Source organism: Cynocephalus volans, chromosome 13 (genome assembly GCF_027409185.1).
Source record: "Cynocephalus volans isolate mCynVol1 chromosome 13, mCynVol1.pri, whole genome shotgun sequence".
NCBI classification, from domain to species: Eukaryota; Metazoa; Chordata; class Mammalia; order Dermoptera; family Cynocephalidae; genus Cynocephalus; species Cynocephalus volans.
Window position 1 is genome coordinate 41592960 of NC_084472.1, and position 19852 is coordinate 41612811.

The 19852-nt window shown below is 41.9% G+C and overlaps 1 protein-coding gene across 9 annotated transcripts in view; it reads left to right on the top strand.

Annotated features, from left to right (window-relative positions):
- ARK2N (arkadia (RNF111) N-terminal like PKA signaling regulator 2N) overlaps positions 1–19852 on the top strand; it is a 91489-nt gene that overhangs the window by 63143 nt on the left and 8494 nt on the right. For 7 of the 9 annotated variants that reach the window (XM_063076840.1, XM_063076843.1, XM_063076838.1 and 4 more), the window contains one exon: positions 14321–14447. In XM_063076840.1, the coding sequence (XP_062932910.1) occupies positions 14321–14447 (127 nt within the window). Of the gene's footprint in view, positions 1–14320; positions 14448–19483; positions 19552–19852 lie in introns of all 9 variants that reach the window. The other 2 variants (XM_063076846.1, XM_063076845.1) reach the window with 2 other exon arrangements.

Here is a 19852-nt window from a genome sequence, read left to right on the forward strand (position 1 = left end):
GCAGAGAAAAAAATCTTGGGCTTCCTGTTCCTGGTGTAGGGCCTTTTATAATCAGACCACAATGGCTATGTTTCTATTATTAGTACTATTGGCATTATTAAAGACAATGTATCAGTCTTATAAAGGAGGTGGAGTTTGGTCATGTTCCTCTTGTTTAGCTGCTTCATATTGACTGTAAGATTTTAGATTTCTGACTTCCTCTTCCCCTTGTTGAAAGAACTAAATACAAAGTAATAATTCACTTGTTTTAAAGCTAAATGAGTAGTGATTAAAGATATTAATCTTTTTTCATACCTAGCATACCGCTGTTATCCAGTAGGTAATACTTTCCTTCAATGTGCTTTCAAATAGGCTCAGGCCTAGTTCTTACCCAGTAGATTTAAAAATTTAAATCTACTTTAAATTTTTTAAATTGCTATATTATTTAAAAAGCTACATTATATACAACCACAATTACTTGAAGTTGATACGACAAGCAAACAGAAAGGACATTGTTGTGGGGGAGGGAGGAGAGGGAGGAGGGAGGGGGGTTTTGGTAAGGGGCAACAATAATCAACCACAATGTATATAGACAAAATAAAAGTTAAAAAAAAAATAAAAAAATAAAAATAAAAAGCTACATTATTTCTTTTGAAGACAAAAAGACATTGCCATGATAATTTAGTTACTACTTTTTCTATGCTCCTTTTCCTTGCTCTATCTTGGTAACTGTTTTTGACTTCTTTATGTGTTGAGAAGTTCTATGGTGGGAAGATAAAGATTTAGAATTTTCACATAGAGTGAAAGAAGTTATCTTTCCAAAGATCTACACAGAAACAGTCAGCTGCCACAATAACTAAATATAAGTGCTCTGCTTTATTTTCAGTTCAACATATAGTCATTCTGATATTTATGTTTTTCTCTACAGAGTTTGTTCTTGTTTTAGAACTGGAAAAGATTACTATCACTGACAATATTTGAAGAACCTCATAGCATCTTTGGCTCACTTCTGTGTATGCTTTATGCACTGTTCTGTCATTGATTTCCTGTGAGGTCATTGTGGGTGGGGGAAGAGCAGAGAATGCCCAAAGGCCAGAGAATATCAGGCTTATGCACAGGAGTTCCCAAAGGATGTGTGGCACACTGAGGACGGTTACAGTGTAAGAAAAGGACTAATTGTCCCTGGCTCTGAAATAGAAGGAAGAAGGAAGGGAGGCATCCATAAATGTCTTTGGTGTCTCTTGTGCAGCATGGCATCCTATAGACTTGTGTGGGTCCATCTGACTTGTTGTGTGGCACATTTTATGTAATGTTTGTGACAGGAAATGTGGCAAAAGTCTCACACCATTATCCAAGGAGTTCTTAGCATTCACCAGGAAGTTTGTTTTTAGCACCCCCATTACTTCCTCAAGTCCCTTATTTTATCTTATACTGATTATTTGACTCAGTAATGCAGATATTGGCTACCAGAGCAGACCCTGATTTTAAGTGAGCATCATATAGGTTCTGTAACAATGCTGAATGCCAGCAGTTTTCTTTTTTTAAATGACCAGTAAGGGGGTCTTAACCCTTGACTTGGTGTTGTCAGCACCACGCTCTCCCAAGTGAGCTAACCGGCCATCCCTATATAGGGATCTGAACCCGTGGCCTTGGTGTTATCAGCACCACACTCTCCCAAGTGAGCCATGGGCGGGCCCTGGATTGCAATTTTTATGGCCAAAATTACATCGTCAAAATTGTTTGGATGATCTAATAATGTGAAAGCAGTATATAAATTATTAGTTTCTAGATCCATAATGGATAAACAAAGTTAGAAGAATCTGAAATTGGGGGTGGGTACCTTGTATTTCTTAAGACAGTATAAAATGAACAAAAGTAGCATAGTAGCTTTTCATTTTCTCCCCTTTAAAAAAAAAAAAGGATGATATTTCTAGCTCTGAAATGAAGCTTTCGAAGGTGGTAGGGTCAGAATGGAGGGGCCTACTCAGTGAATACTAGTTAATTAGAAATACTGATGACTGAGACATTTCACAAAACATTCCTACTAGAAAAGTTACAATTATAAATTAGAATTATGGCGATAGAACTGGGCTCAGTTATACTAAGAATTATTCTTGTCGTGTTCTTCTGCTTTTTAAATTACTGTTTAAAAGTATCAAGTAATCGAGGAAGAGTTTGGTTATAGAAAAGTGTGACTCTTAAAATCTGCCTTTTTAAAGTGGTTTAATTTAATTCACTTATTTGTTTTTGGGACTGTAACAGACTGACCCCCTTGCTGTGAGTCTACCACAACTGACTTTAAAAAGTGCCTCTTGGAGCTCAGCTCCTTGTTTCTTAGTGAGTAGGCAAGGACAGTTTTGAGGTGTTTGTACACATAAAAAAATGAGTATTCTTGATAACAGGACTTGAAAGTGGAGAGAGAGAGAGACTAAGTCAGGTGCCTGCTATGTTGCGTGAATGAGTGAAACTGTCCTGGAGTCAATGTATGACAGTGAAAGGGTATCCCTTGGAAGATAGGGTCTGCTCGTTGTTGGTACATGAGGATTGAGGACAGTAATTTATAGGTGAGTCTGATCCCCAAAATGGTAGTTGGGCTTCCTCTTCAGAGGATTGCAGGAGAGACAACATTGTCAGGAAAGTGAGGTTTCCACAAGGAGGTGGAGAGAAAGTTCAGTGCACTTTGCCATGGAATTGGCATTCCAGGGGACAGTGGAAAAAACATTGGAAAGTGAGTAGTGGGTAGCCAGAGCAAAGGAGAACAACAACAGGGTGAGGGAAAAGTCAGGAGTATATGGATGATCTCAAGGGCTTGTGTTTTGTGGGTAGCTAAGAGGATAGAAATGTAGTGCTTTTCTTCTCAAAACCATTGTTTTTCCTCCTATCTCTCCTAACTGCTGTCTCCTTTTCCACTGGGGGCTTTTCTACCCTCTCACACTGTTACTGACACCACACTATTCTTCTGCCTTATTTTACCTGTCTCCCAAGCCCCTTATCAGTTATGTCCAGGCTTCACTACCCTCCCTATCAAGCCTACATAGGCCCAACTCTCCTTTGCCAAAATCCTCAGATCCGTTGTAGAGTTGACTTTCCTCCAATCCCTGGATGCACACTTCGAGCTTATATCCACACTGCTAAGCATAGCTGGGGGAAATGACGTAGTTGCAGAGTTAAGGGTTGCCTTTATTTCCTAATCTGCAGCTTCATCCTGGCCCTTGGTGCTGCCCAGCAGTTCGCCCTTTTCCTCAGGTGGCATTCTTTCATAGTGGCTGCTTAACTTTTCCAAGCCCCTTTCCTACTACCCTACCCACAACTATGCTTTGCAGCTGGCCTTGCCACATTCTTCACAGATCAAGATAACCTCAGCTTTCTGCCATCAAACTTGTTTGTTCTTTGCCTTTTTTCCCCCCTAAATATATCCGACTCTCTCCCATTTTTAAAAACTAAACATATATACACACACACCTCCTTCCTCAAACTCTTCTTCCTTGTTCAGTCCCATACTATCTCCATTTCCTCCAAAGCCAAACTTCTTAAAATTTGTCTGCCCTGGGCCTGCCCAGCCCATGGCTCACTTGGGAGAGTGTGGTGCTGATAACACCAAGGCCAAGGATTTGGATCCCTATATAGGGTTAGCTCACTTGGGAGAGCGTGGTGCTGACAACACCAAGTCAAGGGTTAAGATCCCCTTACCGGTCATCTTTAAAAAAAAATTAAAATTTGTCTGCTCTTCCTTCCCTCCCATTATTCTTCAGCTTGCTTTGTTACATGAGCTTCAGCCCCATCACTCCTAAGGTTCCCCTTGTCAAGGTCATCTATGATAATCTTATCACTGTTTCTAGTAGTATCTACTTAGTCACTCTTCTTATCTGACCTCTTCCTTGGGCATTGTTAAATACTTCTTACTAGAAATGCTCTTTGGTGTTCCTGGCTTCACATCTTTGTGTTTTCTTTCTACCTCTCGCTTTCCTTTGAATGAACACCCCTTCTCTGCCCATCTCTCTTTTTTTTTTTTCAACTTTAGATTTATTTAATCCTCATATATACTCTATGATGTAGATACTGAAAGGATGAGTCGACACCAGTTGACGATCCACCAGAGAGAGCTCGTTTATTAGGCGGCACACACACATATATGTAGGGCTTCTAGGGAAGGCTGATTGGCTTAAAATACAATCCGTACTTAGAGGGCAACCAGCGCCATGATGGGGTGTGGCCGAGAAGGAGTTATGTGATCAGGGTGTGATCCCTTGGGACATTTGGGTCCCTACATTCCTCCCTTTTTCTTGTTTTAGGAAAGGGGACGTTGAAGTCATCGAGCTACTTCCTGCTGAACTGGGGCGTTGGGGGGGGGCAAAAGGAGGAAGGTACATAAATACCCATTATGAAACCCCAAAGGAGGGTGGAGAAACAAGTAATTTCAGAAGGGGAAAAGTCCATAAACATTCCTTGAAGCCACAAGTCGAATATGCACCGGTTCCATTGTTCGTAGTTGGAGACCGGAGGGAGCAACCAGGCGTCGGTGACAAGGGCGTGTAGGAATGCGTTTCCTCTGTAAGGTGGTGTCTCTTCAGCATCGGCTGAGGCACTCACGAAATGAGGCGGGGGGTTCATCGGTACCTAGAAGCTGGTAGTTTCTAAGCAAAAGCTGGTTAAAGGCCTGATTAGAGATTTTTCCCACTTGGGTTTGAAGAAACCTAATGATGCAGGGCAAGAAAAGGCAGGTTATGACGATAATGATTAGAGGTCCCAAAATGGGCCAAATCCAAGTTAGGATAGGGTTTAAGATAAAAGAAGAAAAGGGGTTAGAACTGGATGTGGTTCGTAGGCTGGAAGCTAAGTCGGTGAGTTTGATGATGTTTGTTTCTACTAGACCGGATTCATTGATATAATAAAAGCATTCTTCCCCCAGGAAGATGCAAGTACCTCCTTTTTCTGCGGTGAGGAGGTCTAGTGCTCTACGGTTTTGGAGGGTGACCTGAGCTAAAGAGGTGATCTGTCTCTGTAGAGAGGAAAGAGATTCGGCAGTGGAAGTCAGAGCCCCTTCAAGTTTAGCATTGATGTCTTCTCGACCGCCCATAAACTGTGTCCTAAGTCTCCTCCCGACAGGCCGGCTCCGACCGCTGATGTTGTTAGGGAAATACCAACCATGATCGGGAGGAAGGCGGCCCTTTTTTGCTTTGAGGGGGGATGAAGAAGATGGAACAGTTCTGAACTGGTGTACAGAGTGAGTTGAGGGATGATGGTGACAACAAGGCATGGGGCAGTAAGATTAGGCAGGATGGAGGTAGAGAGGGTTCCATTGCACCAGAAGAAAGCCTGGTGGGGCGACGCTGTGGGTATAAATGGTTGAGGAAGGGAAACGTTTAAGGGGATGGCCACCAGGAGCGGTCGCATGAGAGAAAACAGTTTACGGGAGAGAGAGAGAAAGATGAGTGTGTAAGAAATGATCTGTTGCCAGGTGTAAATGGGTGACCCTGGGGCGCTAGAAGAGGGGCCTGAAAGCTCCCTGGGTGAAATGAAAAGCCAAGGAGAAGGTTCATGTCTCCGGAATTGGGCGTAAGGCTGAGGTCCGGGATAGGCGGAGTTTGAAAGGGTCGGTAGGATGAGGGATACACTTAAAAGAATGGTGTGTTAAGTTCTTTTGCAGCTTGTTATTGGAGTTCTCAGTGGCCAAGGGCGGATCCTGAGTGTAAGGCTTCAGCCTGGAAATATGAATCCATGGAGAAACATGATTACCTGGCAGGGCAAGTTTAGCAGCAGTTGGAGTGCAAAGGATGACAGGACATGGGCCTTCCCACTTAGGGGTTAGGGGGGTTTTGGGTTCCGGGGAAGTGTAGAATACTAATTGGCCTGGGCTGAGTGAAAGATTATTTTTGGAAAGTGACGGATCTGGAAGTAGCCAGTCCTGGTACTTCCATAATTTGGTGCGAAGGTGGGAGAGCAAGGGTAAGTCCATGGTGGGTGGTATGGGTCCTTCAGTTGCTGTGATCCCTGGGGGTAGGAGGGGCCTACCATACATTACTTCAAAAGGGGAAAGATTGGAGGGCCTTTTTGGGAGAGCCCTGGGCTTGAGTAGAGCGAGAGGTAGAAGACGGACCCAATCAAGGTGTAATTCCAGAGACAATTTAGTTAGTATGTCCTTTAAGGTTCTGTTGGTTCTCTCTACCTTTCCAGATGCCTGAGGTCGGTAAGGGCAATGTAAGTGCCAGGGGAGGAAGAGTGACTGGGAGAGTTTCTGTATTACCTGGGCGGTAAATTCAGGTCCATTGTCAGATTGAATGGAAGTGGGCATCCCAAATCGTGGGATGATTTGGGAAAGGAGAGTCTGGGCTATGGTGGAGGCCTTTTTATTGGATGATGGGAATGCCTCTACCCATCCTGAAAATGTATCAACAAACACCAAGAGGTATTTGAGGCGCCGGACGGAAGGCATGTGTGTAAAATCGACTTGCCAGTCGGCCGCGAGTGTGAGACCTCTGGCCTGGTGGGAGGGGTATGGCCCAGGTTTGAGAGGGGTGTTAGGATTGGTACGCTGGCAGATTGTGCATGAGGAGATTTTTCATAAGAGGGCTTTGTCAGATGGGGTGACTGAGAAGAAGGCTTGTAAAAACTGGGATAAAGTTTAGGGGCTAGAGTGAAACAGGTCATGGAGCAAGCAAAAGAGAGAGGACTTATCATCATTCGGCGGTTGAGGCTGAGAGGGTGTCTGTGAACCATGGGAGCAGTATGGAAGAATGGGAAGTTGGTTTTGTGTCTGTGGGTGCATTGCCGCAGTGTGTGCGGCGAGGTCAGCCTTACAATTCCGCGAGTGATTGGGGAATCATCCCTCTGGTGGGCTCTGCAATGAATAACTACTAATTCACAAGGTAAATGGGATGCCTCAATTAATGTGGAGATTAAAGCTGAGTTGGTGATTGTGTTACCTTTGGTGTTAAGCAGACCGCGTTCTTTATATGGCGGCATGAGAGAGAAGTATATGAAAGACGTAGTGTATGAGTTAAGAGTTCTTCCTTCAGCTAGAACGCAGGCTCGCATGGTGGCGATAAGTTCGGCCTGCTGGTTGGTAGTACCCTTGGGTAAATGTTGGGCCTCTATAACCAAATCATGGGAGACTATGGCATACCCTGCATAATGAGTGTTTCCTTCCTTGAATGAGGAGCCATCCGTGAACCATGTGAGATCAGCATGAGATAGGGGTCCCTCAGTGATGGAAGAGCGGTAAGGTATAAAATTTTGAAGGCTTTCTACGCAGCTGTGCAAAGGGGTGTTGGGGGAATCTGGTATAGGCAGTAGGGTGGCTGGATTTAGGGGTGGGCAGGTAGTGAAGGATAGGGCAGGATTTTCCAGAGACGAGGTTAGGAGGGTTAGGATTCTGGAAGGTGGGAGGGATTGGAGAGCCTTATAGCTCAGGAGGTCTTTGAGGTGATGTGGTGAGAGAATGGTGAGAGGTGCCCCAAATGTTAATTTGGATGCCTCCTTATGCAGTAACTGCCCCGCTGCTAGGGCTCTTAGACAGCGTGCCCAGCCTCGTACAGTGGGGTCCAACTGTTTTGATAGGTATGCTACGGGGGCAAAAGAGGGGCCATAATTCTGTCCTAGGACGCCTAGAGCTTGTCCCGTTTTTACAGCGAGTACGGGAGTATTGAAAGGGGAGCGAGTGGGACGGAGATACCCCTTTTCTAATAGATCCTGAATGGTGGGGCTTAACCCGATGAGGGCTGTTGTGGTTAACGGATACTGAGCCTGACAAATATATTTGGAAGGGTCTTTTAGTTTTATGTGTACAGGGGAACACTGGGCCAGAGCAGGGCTGGCAGTGTCCCAAACTGTGGGGTTAACAGGGTGCGTTAAGATGGGTAAGGACTTCTTTGTAAAAGGCGAAAGATTTATGCGATCTGAAGAGAAACCAGAGTATGATAAGGACTTCTTTGGAGGGGTGGGATCAGTAGGATCTTGGGCTTGAACTAGCGCTAGGAGGAAGGAAACGGGGGAAGAGGAAGAGGACAGGGGCAAGGTAATGGAGACTTGAAGCCGTGATAGAATGTCCCGACCCAACAAGGGAACGGGGCATTGTGGCATGACTAGAAAGGAATGGGAGAAAACGGATTGAGTGCCTTGAAGGCAGCAGGTTAAAAGAGGGGTTTTTTGGGGAAAGATTTGTTTACCTCCTACCCCGAATATAGGAGAGCTGCTGGAGGTGGTGGGGCCTTTATATTCCCTTAAGACCGAAAAGGCGGCTCCAGTGTCCAGGAGGAAAGATATTGGGTGGCCGTCCACAACCATGGATACCCTGGGCTCTTGCTTTGTTATAGAGATGGTCTGGAAGGGCCCAAGGCTCCGTCAGTCCTCCTCAGCGAGGCCCACCATAGGTGGTGTCCATGGTTCGGGGGACTGTGGGGCAGTTGGTCCCTCACCCCTTCGGGAGAGGGGGCAATCAGATCCCCAATGTCCCTTCTTTTTGCATTTTGGACAAGGAGTGGTGGGTGGCCTGGGGGTGGGGCAAGCCCTTGCCCAATGCCCTTCCTTTCCACATTTAATGCAGGCTCCAGGTGGAGGCTTAGAGGTGGAGGCTGTGGGAGGGCGCCCAGGGGGTTTGATAAGCCAGGCCAACATCTGGAAGTTGGCGTGGTCGGCCTTTTGTTTTCGACGTTCCTTTTCCTCCTCCTGATTATGAAAAACCTTGAAGGCCACTGCCAGGATTTCGGTCTGAGGGGTTGCAGGACCCTGCTCTAATTTTTTAAGTTCAGTTTTAATGTTGGGAAAGGATTGGGCCAGGAAATAGGTCACAAGGACATGCCGGCCGTCTTCTGAGTTGGGGTCTAAGTTAGTGTATTGTTGAAAGGCCTGAGTTAATCTATTGAGGATCTCGGAGGGAGTTTTCTCCTTTTTTTGGACAATTTCTTGAATTTTTTGGAAATTGACGACCTTGCAAGCCGATATTTTGAGGCCAATTATTAAGCAAGAGGCAAAATGGTCTCGAGCCTGGATTCCCTGGGCTGTGTTATAATCCCAATTAGGTTCCTGTTCTGAGACTGCTTGGGGGCCTGGCGGGTGATCCGGATTGGTACGATGGGTGTCAGTGGCATGGGTTTGGGCTGTTTCCCAGACCCTGCAGCGTTCCTTGGGGAGGAGGGTATTGGCTAGGAGCATGAAGATGTCATGATGTGTGAGGCTGTAGGCCTGCAGGATCCATTGGAATTCTTTAATGGAGGTGGTAGGGTCGGTACAGAAAGAGCCTAGTCTTTTTTCTAATTCTGTAAGGTCAGCTAGGGAAAAGGGAACATGGACCCTAACTACTCCTTCAGCCCCAGGTACCTCACGTAGTGGGGCGATTGTTAAAGGGGTGGGGGGTGGTCCTCGGGAACCGGTGAAAGGGGGGCTTAGTGGGTCAGGAGTAGGGGAGGGTAAAGACAGAGGAGTGGATGGCACTGGAGGTGCAGAAGGTGACACGGATGACGGGGGAGGAGGAGCAGGCGCCAGAGGCGCTGGGGGAGGTGGAGGTCAGTAGGGTGGGGGTTCATCAGCAGGGTCGAAGGTGGAAGAATCGAGGGGTGACTGTGAAGATGGTTTACAGGCTAAAAGGACTTGAGAGGGAGCACAGGAGGAGCAGAGGGTGGGGTTCTGAGCCAAGAGGTGAAAAGCCTCGATGTAGGGGATCTCCTTCCATTTTTTTAGGAACTGGCAGTAGTTAAAGAGGTCTCGTAGAATGTTAGGATCTAGTGTGCCCTCAGGGGGCCATGTGTTCTGATTATCTAGAGGATAATAAGGCCAATCTTGTGTACAGAATTTGGTGAGGAGTTTAGGCTGAGAGTCCCCTAGGGAGGAGGAGGAAGCGCCCATTCTGGTCTCTTAATGGGAATTTAGACAGAAATCGGACAGAGATTTAGTGATAGGACAGATCCTTCGGCCGGTTGGGAAAGGCAGGATCCTAGAGGGCGTCCCGGGATCCTAGAGGGCGTCCCTAGTAGGTCACGTCAGTCCCGGCAGGTTCAGGTACGAACCAGGAGGAGAGAAGGGAAGTGTGGGTCGTCACTCAGACCTCCACTTCTCTAGGGCAAAAGCCCGGTGCCTGAAGGAACCTAGCGCCAGGATTTTCTGGTTGGGTCCTGGAACCGGGAAGTGGAGAGAAGAGAGTGGTGGACAGGAGGGTGAAGGAGAGAACAGAATGGGGCTTTTAACCTCCAAAAATGAAAGTAAAAGTTTACCGGGGCTTTGAAACCTGTTATAGTTTGGGAATTTATGGTGGTCGTGAAGACCGTGGTGGGGTGGGGTATGGGCGTTAGGGGCTACCAGACGATCTAGACTCCGTGTGGTAGCCTGAAAAGGGCTGGTGCCCTTTAGGAAAGGGGGCTTATCTAATGATGAGCCGGTGGTGAGTGGAAGGAGCCAGCACCGAAAAGAATGGATGAGGGTGGACCGTAAATGGTGAGCGGTGGAAGGGAGGCCGGTCCTGGCGGGACGGAGTTCCCGAGGGGCGACTTGGAAAGTGTTGCTGCTGCAATTCGAAAAGTGTTACAGCTCGAGGGAGCCCTGAGGGGCGACTTGGAAGGTGTTGCCGCTGCGATCTGAAAAGTGTCACCGCTCTAGAGAAGCTCCGTCCCGGGTTTCGGCACCAAATGAAAGGACGAGTCGATACCAGTTGACGATCCACCGGAGAGAGCTCGTTTATTAGGCAGCACACACACATATATATAGGGCTTCTAGGGAAGGCTGATTGGCTTAATATACAATCCCTGCTTAGAGGGCAACCAGCGTCATGATGGGGTGTGGCGGAGAAGGACTTATGTGATCAGGGTGTGATCCCTTGGGACATTTGGGTTCTTACATTCCTCGGTGTGATCCCTTGGGGCATTTGGGTCCCTACAGATACAATTATTATCCCTATTTTACACATGCAGAAATCGAGGCATAAACACATAGGCAAGTACATCAGTTGAGGGGGTTCAGGCAGCCTGGCTCTCTGTGCTTTTGTCCTCTTTCTCCCCTGCCTCTTGGTGGTCACCTTCAGTCATCTGTGTACCTCTTTATTAGATTTGCTATATTCACGTAACAGGGGTGTGTGTGTGTGTGTGTGTGTGTGTGTGTGTGTGTGTGTGTGTGTGTGTGTGTGTGTGTGTGTGTGTGTGTGTGTGTGTGTAAAGTTAATTTACCTAGTCGTGGGCTGCCATCTCTTAATCATTGGTATTCATCAGGGTTTTATTCTAGGCCCCCTTCACTCCTCTGGATGACCTTAATAGTCTCACCTATTGCTGAGGACTTAAGAATTCTGTATTTCCTCTCTAGACCTTGGATCTGAGCTTTAGAACAGTACCTCCAACTGTCTATTGGACACTGTAAAGGCACACTGTCATCATGTCCCAAGCAGTCACCCTCACCTTTCATTAGTGTACTGAATGGCACTATAACTCTATACAGTTACCTAAATCAGAAATCTAAGTATCATTTTTGACTTTGTGTGTTCTTTCGTTTGCCTGATTTCCCAGCAGTACTTGACCCTCCATATGTGTGCATGTGCACAGAGTATTCCCCATTTTGTTCCTTCCCTAGTTCAGCCAGTCATTTCTCACCTAGGAAACTTCAGCAATCTAACTAATTTCCTTGCCTCCAGTTATTTCCTGTCCTGCTATCAGTTTCATTTTTACACTCCAAAATGAAATTTCTTTAACATGCAAAACCAGATCATGTCACTCATTCCTCAGCTTAAATCCTTCAGTGGCTTAGTGTTTCTCAAGTGCAGACTCCTTACCATGATCTGATCTCTGCTGACTTTGCTAGCCTTGTTTCTCACTACTCTTTTGGTACCATTACGCCAAATCTCACCAAACTTTTATACACTAAAGGGCAAAGAAATGTTTCTTACGCTACTTTCCTTCACCTATGTCTACTCTTCCCTAAGAGGTCAGATTCCCTGTTCACCCTCAAGTCTGGGGAATGTGCCTTTTCTCTGTCTCCAGGCTCCTCTTTACTTTCATATGGCAGATAAAGAGCAGTTTTTTTTGTTTGTTTGTTTGTTTGTTTTTTTGTTACCGGTAAGGGGATCGCAACCCTTGGCGTGGTGTCACCCTCACCGCACTCAGCCAGCACCGGCCATCCCTATATCGGATCCGAACCCGTGGCGGGAGCGCCGCTGCACTCCCGAGTGTGCCACGGGGCCGGCCCTAAAGAGCAGTTTTTAAGCCATAGTGCAATGGGCTGCTTTTTATTACCCCTGAACGCGTTGTAGGCTCATTGAGGACAGAGGTTATGCCTGCCTTGTAGCGTGTTGATTCTTAGCACTTGGTACAATGTATAGGTTGTCATAAACAAGTATTTATTGTAGGAACAAACAGATGGAGTAAACAGTAAAGATTGCTTGAATTATTGATTATGGACGAGTTGAAGGCTTGAGAAAGAGACTATCAATTTATATTCCTCCCTAGAGTACAGTTGGAACAGTGTGCATGATGGTAGTCATAACTAAACCACTGATGTAGAAATTGGATAAAAGACTTGGCCAGAAGCAAGGTATTAGGGGTCAGAGCAAGAGTCTAGATTTACCAAAACTAGACTTAACCAAATTCCATTTAAGCAACCACCCTAGATTTAACAAAACTGGCTTTGGTCTGGTGAATGTCACCTCTTGTGTACATGTAAGGTTCAAAGATATGTGCCCAATGCTAGAGCCACATAGGATCCTATCTAGATTACAAACTCATGCAGATTGTGATATAATCTCAAGCACTGGTTGTAGCTAGAAGCCATTTTAAGCTTTTTAATCTTCTGTTTTCTCATATGTATGTACACCATTTTCAATTGAAGAAAAGGTAAAAATAGTATTAAAGAATTATGAAAAAGATGCACAGTCATACTCGATTACTTTTTTACACTTTTACCCAGCACCTCCATGTTTTTTATTGTGTAATATGTGATACTTTGTATGTTATTTTCCCAAAGTTTCTGTATAGCACTGCAGTGAATAATAGCTTTTGGACATCATAATATTTTTCTTTTTTAAACTCTTTTCCCTTAGGGTAAATGCTCAGGGATAAATTTACAGGGTCAGAGAGTATAAAAATTGTAAGGTTTGCTTTGAGACTGTCTATAGCTTTGCAAAAGGGTTACACTGAAAGTTGACAGAATGGATGAAAGTACAAGATTTCTTAGTGATCTTGTAGCATTTGGAGTGAATAAAGGGAGGAAGAGGGAGAGATGTAGGTATAAAGTTTTATTTTCTTTACATTGGTTTAGTTTGTATGAGGTGTCATGAATAACTTTTTTTTAAATGTGGAGAAATACTTTTGATCAGATGACAATATATTTAAGTAAAAATACCCTTTAAAGAGTAAATGAAAATTTGTACCCATTGCAACTCTGTTTATTCTACGTTAACTCTTAGGTATTCTAAAATTCATCCTTTTAAGTCAAAACATTCAAGAGCTGGGTACACAGGCTAAATTATTTTAACTCATGCTAGAATTGTCTTTAGAACCATGTTGATGCTACACTGGTAGTCTTTATTGAGAGAGAATTCTGTGAAGCTCATGTTTTCTGTGATGTCCAGTGTGTTTTAGTTGCGTCATATAATATATGCTTCATGAAGACCCTTGTGAAAAAGTCCTTACATGCCCCAGTGCCACAAACTGTTGTGCTTCTCCAGGGTATGTGGTTTGTTTCTGTCTAGTGATAACTGTCAGCAGTGTACAAGTCATGTTTCAGTTACTTAGAGCCAAAATTGTGGGCTATCTGTAGCCTTCTCTTTTAGATTTAGTTTTGAGTCAGATTTTATCAAATCTGCATTCCTTTAGACAGAAAAATGTTAAATCTTTCACACAGTATCCCAGTATAAATATGATATTAATGATTACTTCTGTTATTATGCCATTTTTGCTTTTGAGTTTTTCTGGTTTAGAATTTTGTTCTGTTAAAATAATAAGCAGTAGAGAACCCTGTTGCCCTCTAGGTGGTTATGTACATCATTTAAAAGCAGACTGGAGTTGAATGCAAAAAACATTATATATATTTGGATTATTTACCAAAGTATTTAAAGTTTTTTCTCCTAAGGAGCAGGATTAGAGAGTGAGAGACTGAGTTCATGCTTTTATGTACTGCCATGTTGTTTGAATACACAGCATGAGCATGTATTCTGTTTATTTTTTTAAAACAAGTTTAAAAAAAAAAAAAAAAAAAAAAAAAGAACATTGCCCCAGCTTATTTGACTTGGATAACAGTTTTGCTGTGGCAAGATTTTATAAGGCTATTCTGTTCCTTTGATTAAACTTGGATAAGAAATCTGTCAATAAGTTGTTTCTGCTGTTGTAAGAATCAAACTGTAGTGCTTGTTTTTCCTCCCCTTCTCTCTCAGGTCATTTGGATCCAGGATTCCTAGCAAGTGAAAAAACATCTGCCAGCAATGCACCACTGAATGAAGAAATTAATATTGCCTCTTCAGATAGTGAAGTAGAGATTGTGGGAGTTCAGGAACATGCAAGGTAGGATATTAACTGGGGCATTCTGATATTTTAAATTGCGAATTTTATTTTAACCATAAAACAAGTGATAAGAAAATGATAGACCTCATGGCATGGTTGGCATGAATGGTGGGCGCTGTGTCTCAGCTTTCTTTGGCTTAAGAAAGAAACAATTTTTGTTTAGACATAATATGAGCCTCAGTATGTGTTGCATACTGTCTAATGTCAATATCTCAACTTTACATGTATGTGAACTAGAGCTGATGTTTTTCTCTTTTAAGCAAATGTCTAGATAGCTCGACAAATTTGTCTCAAAGCAGAAGTATCATCATACTTCCCACCCTCCTCATTCATACTTTCTTGCCTTTCACTTTACCTTGAAAAGCATCCGGAGCAAACAATTGGGAAACATGCACCTGACATAATTCTTTTGCTTGTTTCCTAGAGCATTTCTCCATGTCTTTCCTTAAAAGCAAACTAGCAAGATATTTTGGTCTGTTCTTACAGAGTGTACTTCTAATGATGTTCATGTAACTAATTTTTAATTCTGTTTCTTAGGATTAAGAAAAGCCACAAACCATCAAATTATTGTGTGGTATTATGAAAATTATTTTATTAAGTTTGTCATTCTTTAAGATAAGGGTCAGCAAACTCTGTCCCATAGACCAAATTTGGCCTGCTGCCTGTTTTTGCATAGACCATAAGCTAAGAATGCTTTTTTATATTTTTATATGGTTGGTGGAAAAAAAATCAAATGAAGAATTATATTTTTTGACATGAAAATTATGAAATTCAAATTTCAGTGTTCATAAATAAAGTTTTATTGTAACGGAACCATGCTTGTTCATTTATCACCTATGGCTGTTTTCGTACTCTAGTGGCAGAGTTGCGTACTTTCAACTGTATTGCCCTCGGAGCCTAAGGTATTTACTGTCTGATCCTTTGTGGAAAAAAATTAACTCCTACTTTCAGACATGTTCATAGAATTGGTTACAGCCCCCTCAGAGGTATTCTTTGGAACATTTAACACACAAGCCTGTGTGCACACAACCCCCCTCCCCCCAAATTTAGACTTTAGAACACAGAAAATTTTTCTTCTGTGCCACAAGGGCTAAGTTGTGATTTTCTGATAAATAGATATATAACATAATATCTTCATTACCTTGTTCTTTGATCTGATTTTACTCTGGTTAGCAAAGTAATAAAACATTTGCCAGCTTTTCTTCTGTTGCTAATATAAAAGGTGAGCTTAGAAGTGTAGAGTGGGGGTGGAATACAGATGCATATAAACTTTTTTTTCATTGTAACATAGTTGATTGTACATATCTGTAGGGTACAGAGTTGAATATCAATACCTGTGTGCAATATGTGATGTTCAAATCAGGATAATTAGTATGTTCAACAACATACAGTGTGATCATTCTTCGTGGCCCTTTGCTAATTCCTTCTTTACTCCCCTCCCCTTTCCTACCTCTTGTAACCTCAGTTCTGTTCTCTCCTTTTGAGAGTTCAGCATATTATTGTGATTGTTGTATCTTTCTTCTTCTTTTTTTAAAAAATTTTTTAGCTCCCACTTATGAGTGAGGACATGGTAGTATTTCTCTTTCTGTGCTTAGCCTATTTCACTTAACATGATTTTCTCTTAGGTTCATCCATGTTGCTGTGAATGGTAATATTTCATTCTTTTTTATGGCAGAGTAATATTTCGTTGAGTATATATACCACATTTTCCTTATCCAGTTATCTGTCATTGGCATTTAGGTTGGTTCCAACTCTTGGCTATTGTAAATAAAACTGTGATAATCATGGGAGTGCAGGTATCTTTTTGACATGATTTCCTTTCTTTTGGGTGGAGTTGCTGGATCATCTGGCAGTTCTATCTGTAGTTGTTTGAGGAACCTCCATACTGTTTTCCATAATGACTGTACCAATTTATGCTCCCACCAGTGTAGGAGGGTTCCCCTTTCCTTGCATCCTTACCAGCATTTATTTGTTCTCTGTCTTTTTGATAATAGCCAGTCTAACTGGGGTGAGGTGATATCTCAGTGCGGTTTTGATTTGCATTACCCTGATGCTGAGTGATGTTGAGCATTTTTTCATGTGTCTGTTAGTCATTTGTATATAAGACCTGAAACTATAAAACTCTTAAAAGAAAACATACGGAAAACACTTCAGGAAGTAGGACTGGGCAAAGATTTAATGAATATGACCCCCAAACACAGGCAGCAAAAGGAAAGAGTAAACAAATGGGATTATATCAAATTAAAAAACTGCTGCAGAAACAATTAAGAGAGTGAAAAGACAACCTACAGAGTAGAAGAAGATATTTGCAAACTGCATCCGACAAAGGTTTAATATCCAGAATATACAAGGAATTCAACCTAACAGTAAAAAAACAAATAACCCAATTAAAAAATGGGCAAATGAGCTGAATAGGCATTTCTCAAGGGATGCATATAAATTAAGAGTATCTTTTTCTTTCTTTTTTTTTTTTTTTTTTTTTGTCTTTTTCGTGACCGGCACTCAGCCAGTGAGTGCACCGGCCGCCATTCCTATATAGGATCCGAACCCGTGGTGGGAGCGTCGCTGGGCTCCCAGTGCCGCACTCTCCCGAGTGCGCCACGGGCTCGGCCCAAGAGTACCTTTTCCTGGTGAGATCTGATTATATTTCTGGGAGCATCTTTCAGTTAACGGAAACTTTAAGGATGTAGGGTTGACTCATAGTTTAACATGTCATCTCCCCAAAAGTGACCAATTTTTTTTTTTTCATTTTTATTTTTTATTGTGGTAAAACATACATAAGAATTTCATTTTAAACAGTTTTAAACATACAATTGGATGGAATTAATTATATTTACAATACTGTGTAACCACTACCTCTATCTATATCCAAAACTTTTTTGTCATTCTAAACGTAAACTCTGTACCTATTACGCAATAACTTCTCATTATTCCTTCCCCCTATTTCTGGTAACCTCTAATCTACTTCTGTCTCTGAAAATTTCTTTTCTTTTTATTTTTTCTTAATTGACCCATAGTAATTGTATATATTTATGGAATACAATGTGATATTGGGGTACATTTAGACTGTATGCAATGATCATATCAGGGCACATAGCATATCCATCATCTCAAACATTTGTCACCTCTTTGTGTTGGGAATATTCATCATCCTCTTGATAAGCTACTTAAAGTTGTATGGGAATTTGTTGTTGGCTGTAGTCTCTCTATATTGCTATAGAACATTAGATCTTATTCTTCCTATTAGCTACAATTTTGTATCCATTGACCATCCACCCCTTCCCTTCCACTATTCGATTCTTTACTTTTATGAGATCAACCTTTTTAGCTTCCACATGAGTGAGAACATGTGGTATATCTCTTTCTGTGCCTAACTTATTTTACTTAACATAATTTTCTCCAAAGCTCATCCACGTTTGCTGCAGCAATTTTGTCTTTATCAGAACTGGTATTGTCCTAGCACTTCATCCTCTATTCTGTATTTATGCCCCAAGTATGCCTGCATAGCTGCTTTCTTTTCTTTTTCTTTTTTTAATAGTTATTTTCCATAATCTTGTGGGAAAGAATTTTCATTTTTCAGTTTTTCCTTTATATCATTCTTTTCTCTTTTGCCCTAATCAAAAACTTTTTTCTGTTAAGTTCTCTTCCAGTTTTTCATCTATTAAAACTGGCTTATCCATTCATTAGATGAGAAAGATAGAACTAATGATTTCTTCCTTTATTTCAGCATGTTTGCCGTTAGTTTATTTCACCATTGTTTTGTACAATACAGTAGGTATTATCCTTTTAAGACCCATGTCAGGATCTTTCTAGAATTTTTTTTTCCAGGCTCCTTACCACAGTCATGCATTACTTAACAATTGGGATATGCTCTAAGAAACGAGTCATTAGGAGATTTTATTGTTGTATGAACATCATTTAGCATACTTACACAAATCTAGATGGTATAGCCTACTGCATATCTAGGCTATATGGTATAGCCACCATCCTACATGCGGTCTGTTGTTGACTGAAATGTTGTGCAGCACATGACTGTATAATACCTTGTCTATTGATGGATTGATATAGGTAAATTATCCTCATTATGCCAGGAGCACATTATCCATTCATCAGTTTCCTCTTGAGTTATATTTTGGATTTTAATTTATTGTACACATGTTTTTGCTTAAGTAGGAAAGAGTAGGTAATAACTTGTGTTGTTTATGTAATCTCTTCCTCTGTGTTAAGACATATCTCTTGGTCCAGTTTTCTATTAACTTCTACCAAGTCTCCCTTCTTTATTGTTTCCTGATACTTAGAAATGTTGTAGAATGAGCCATTCTTCTTTTTAACTTCTTTGTTCAACATTTCTTCTATCATGAAATCTTTAGCTTCCTTTTCTACCAATATTTTGATATCTAGAGTTTAAATTATTATTATTGTATTTCTATTAAAACTTGGAAATTTAAATTTTCAGTCTCTCCCCACCCCTAACACACACACCTATCACTAGTTATGTTCTTCTCTGAACTTGTTAGGTCTTTTATCTAGATTGTCATTTTACTCTAAAAAATGTTTGTTCCATTCTTGAACTAAGTCAAATGATTTTGGCTACATTTTAAATAAGGTACTATAACATTCCTTTTTCTTGTAGGCTCTAAAAGCATGAAGCTGTGTTTTCTGATTCATTGGTTTGAATACTGGGGAAATCATATCTTGTAGGTGACAAATCCATTTTGAAACCTCAGTGATGGTTAATACTGCCCATACAATGGAATGTAGAGTTTACAGATTCTGTTGAAGTATTTTAAACTGATTTCTGTATCATTTTGAAGGTATCTTTCATATTGGTCTTTGGGTCTAGGACTAAGTAGAGTCTCACTGACTCTGCTCTTTCTGAAAATTTTTTCAGCAGTTCTTTACAAGTCACCTGATACTCTTTTAATCATTAAGTTTACAAAGCTAAGAAGTGAGTAGGGCAAGAAGTTTTCTTGTTGGTTGTTCAGAATTGCCCCTTTGGCTGCCTGTATCTCATGTGGAATTTATTTCTTTTACAGGTCTAGGGTTGCAGTTATGAAGTATTGATGTGCTTCTGGCATGGTTATCGCTTGGAAAAAGGTTTTAGGTTTTGATCCACATCTTTTTGCTCTAGTTTGATTTGCATGTATAGATGTTTTGTCTGGATTTAGATGTCCTGTTCTTATTTTTTATTTTGATATTCTATGTTGTTAACGGGCTTTCTGAGAGTTTTTAAAAACTCAGACTTGGTCCTTGAGTTGTTCTCTTTGGGACTGTGGTTCTTCTGACTTGTGTTGGGTGCCGTTTTTCCATATTGGAAGCATTTTGTTTGAACTTTGCACTCAGTAACTCCAGTTGTGATGTGCCCCCTCCCTTGATACACAGTTGTTTTTCTTTTCTTGCATGTT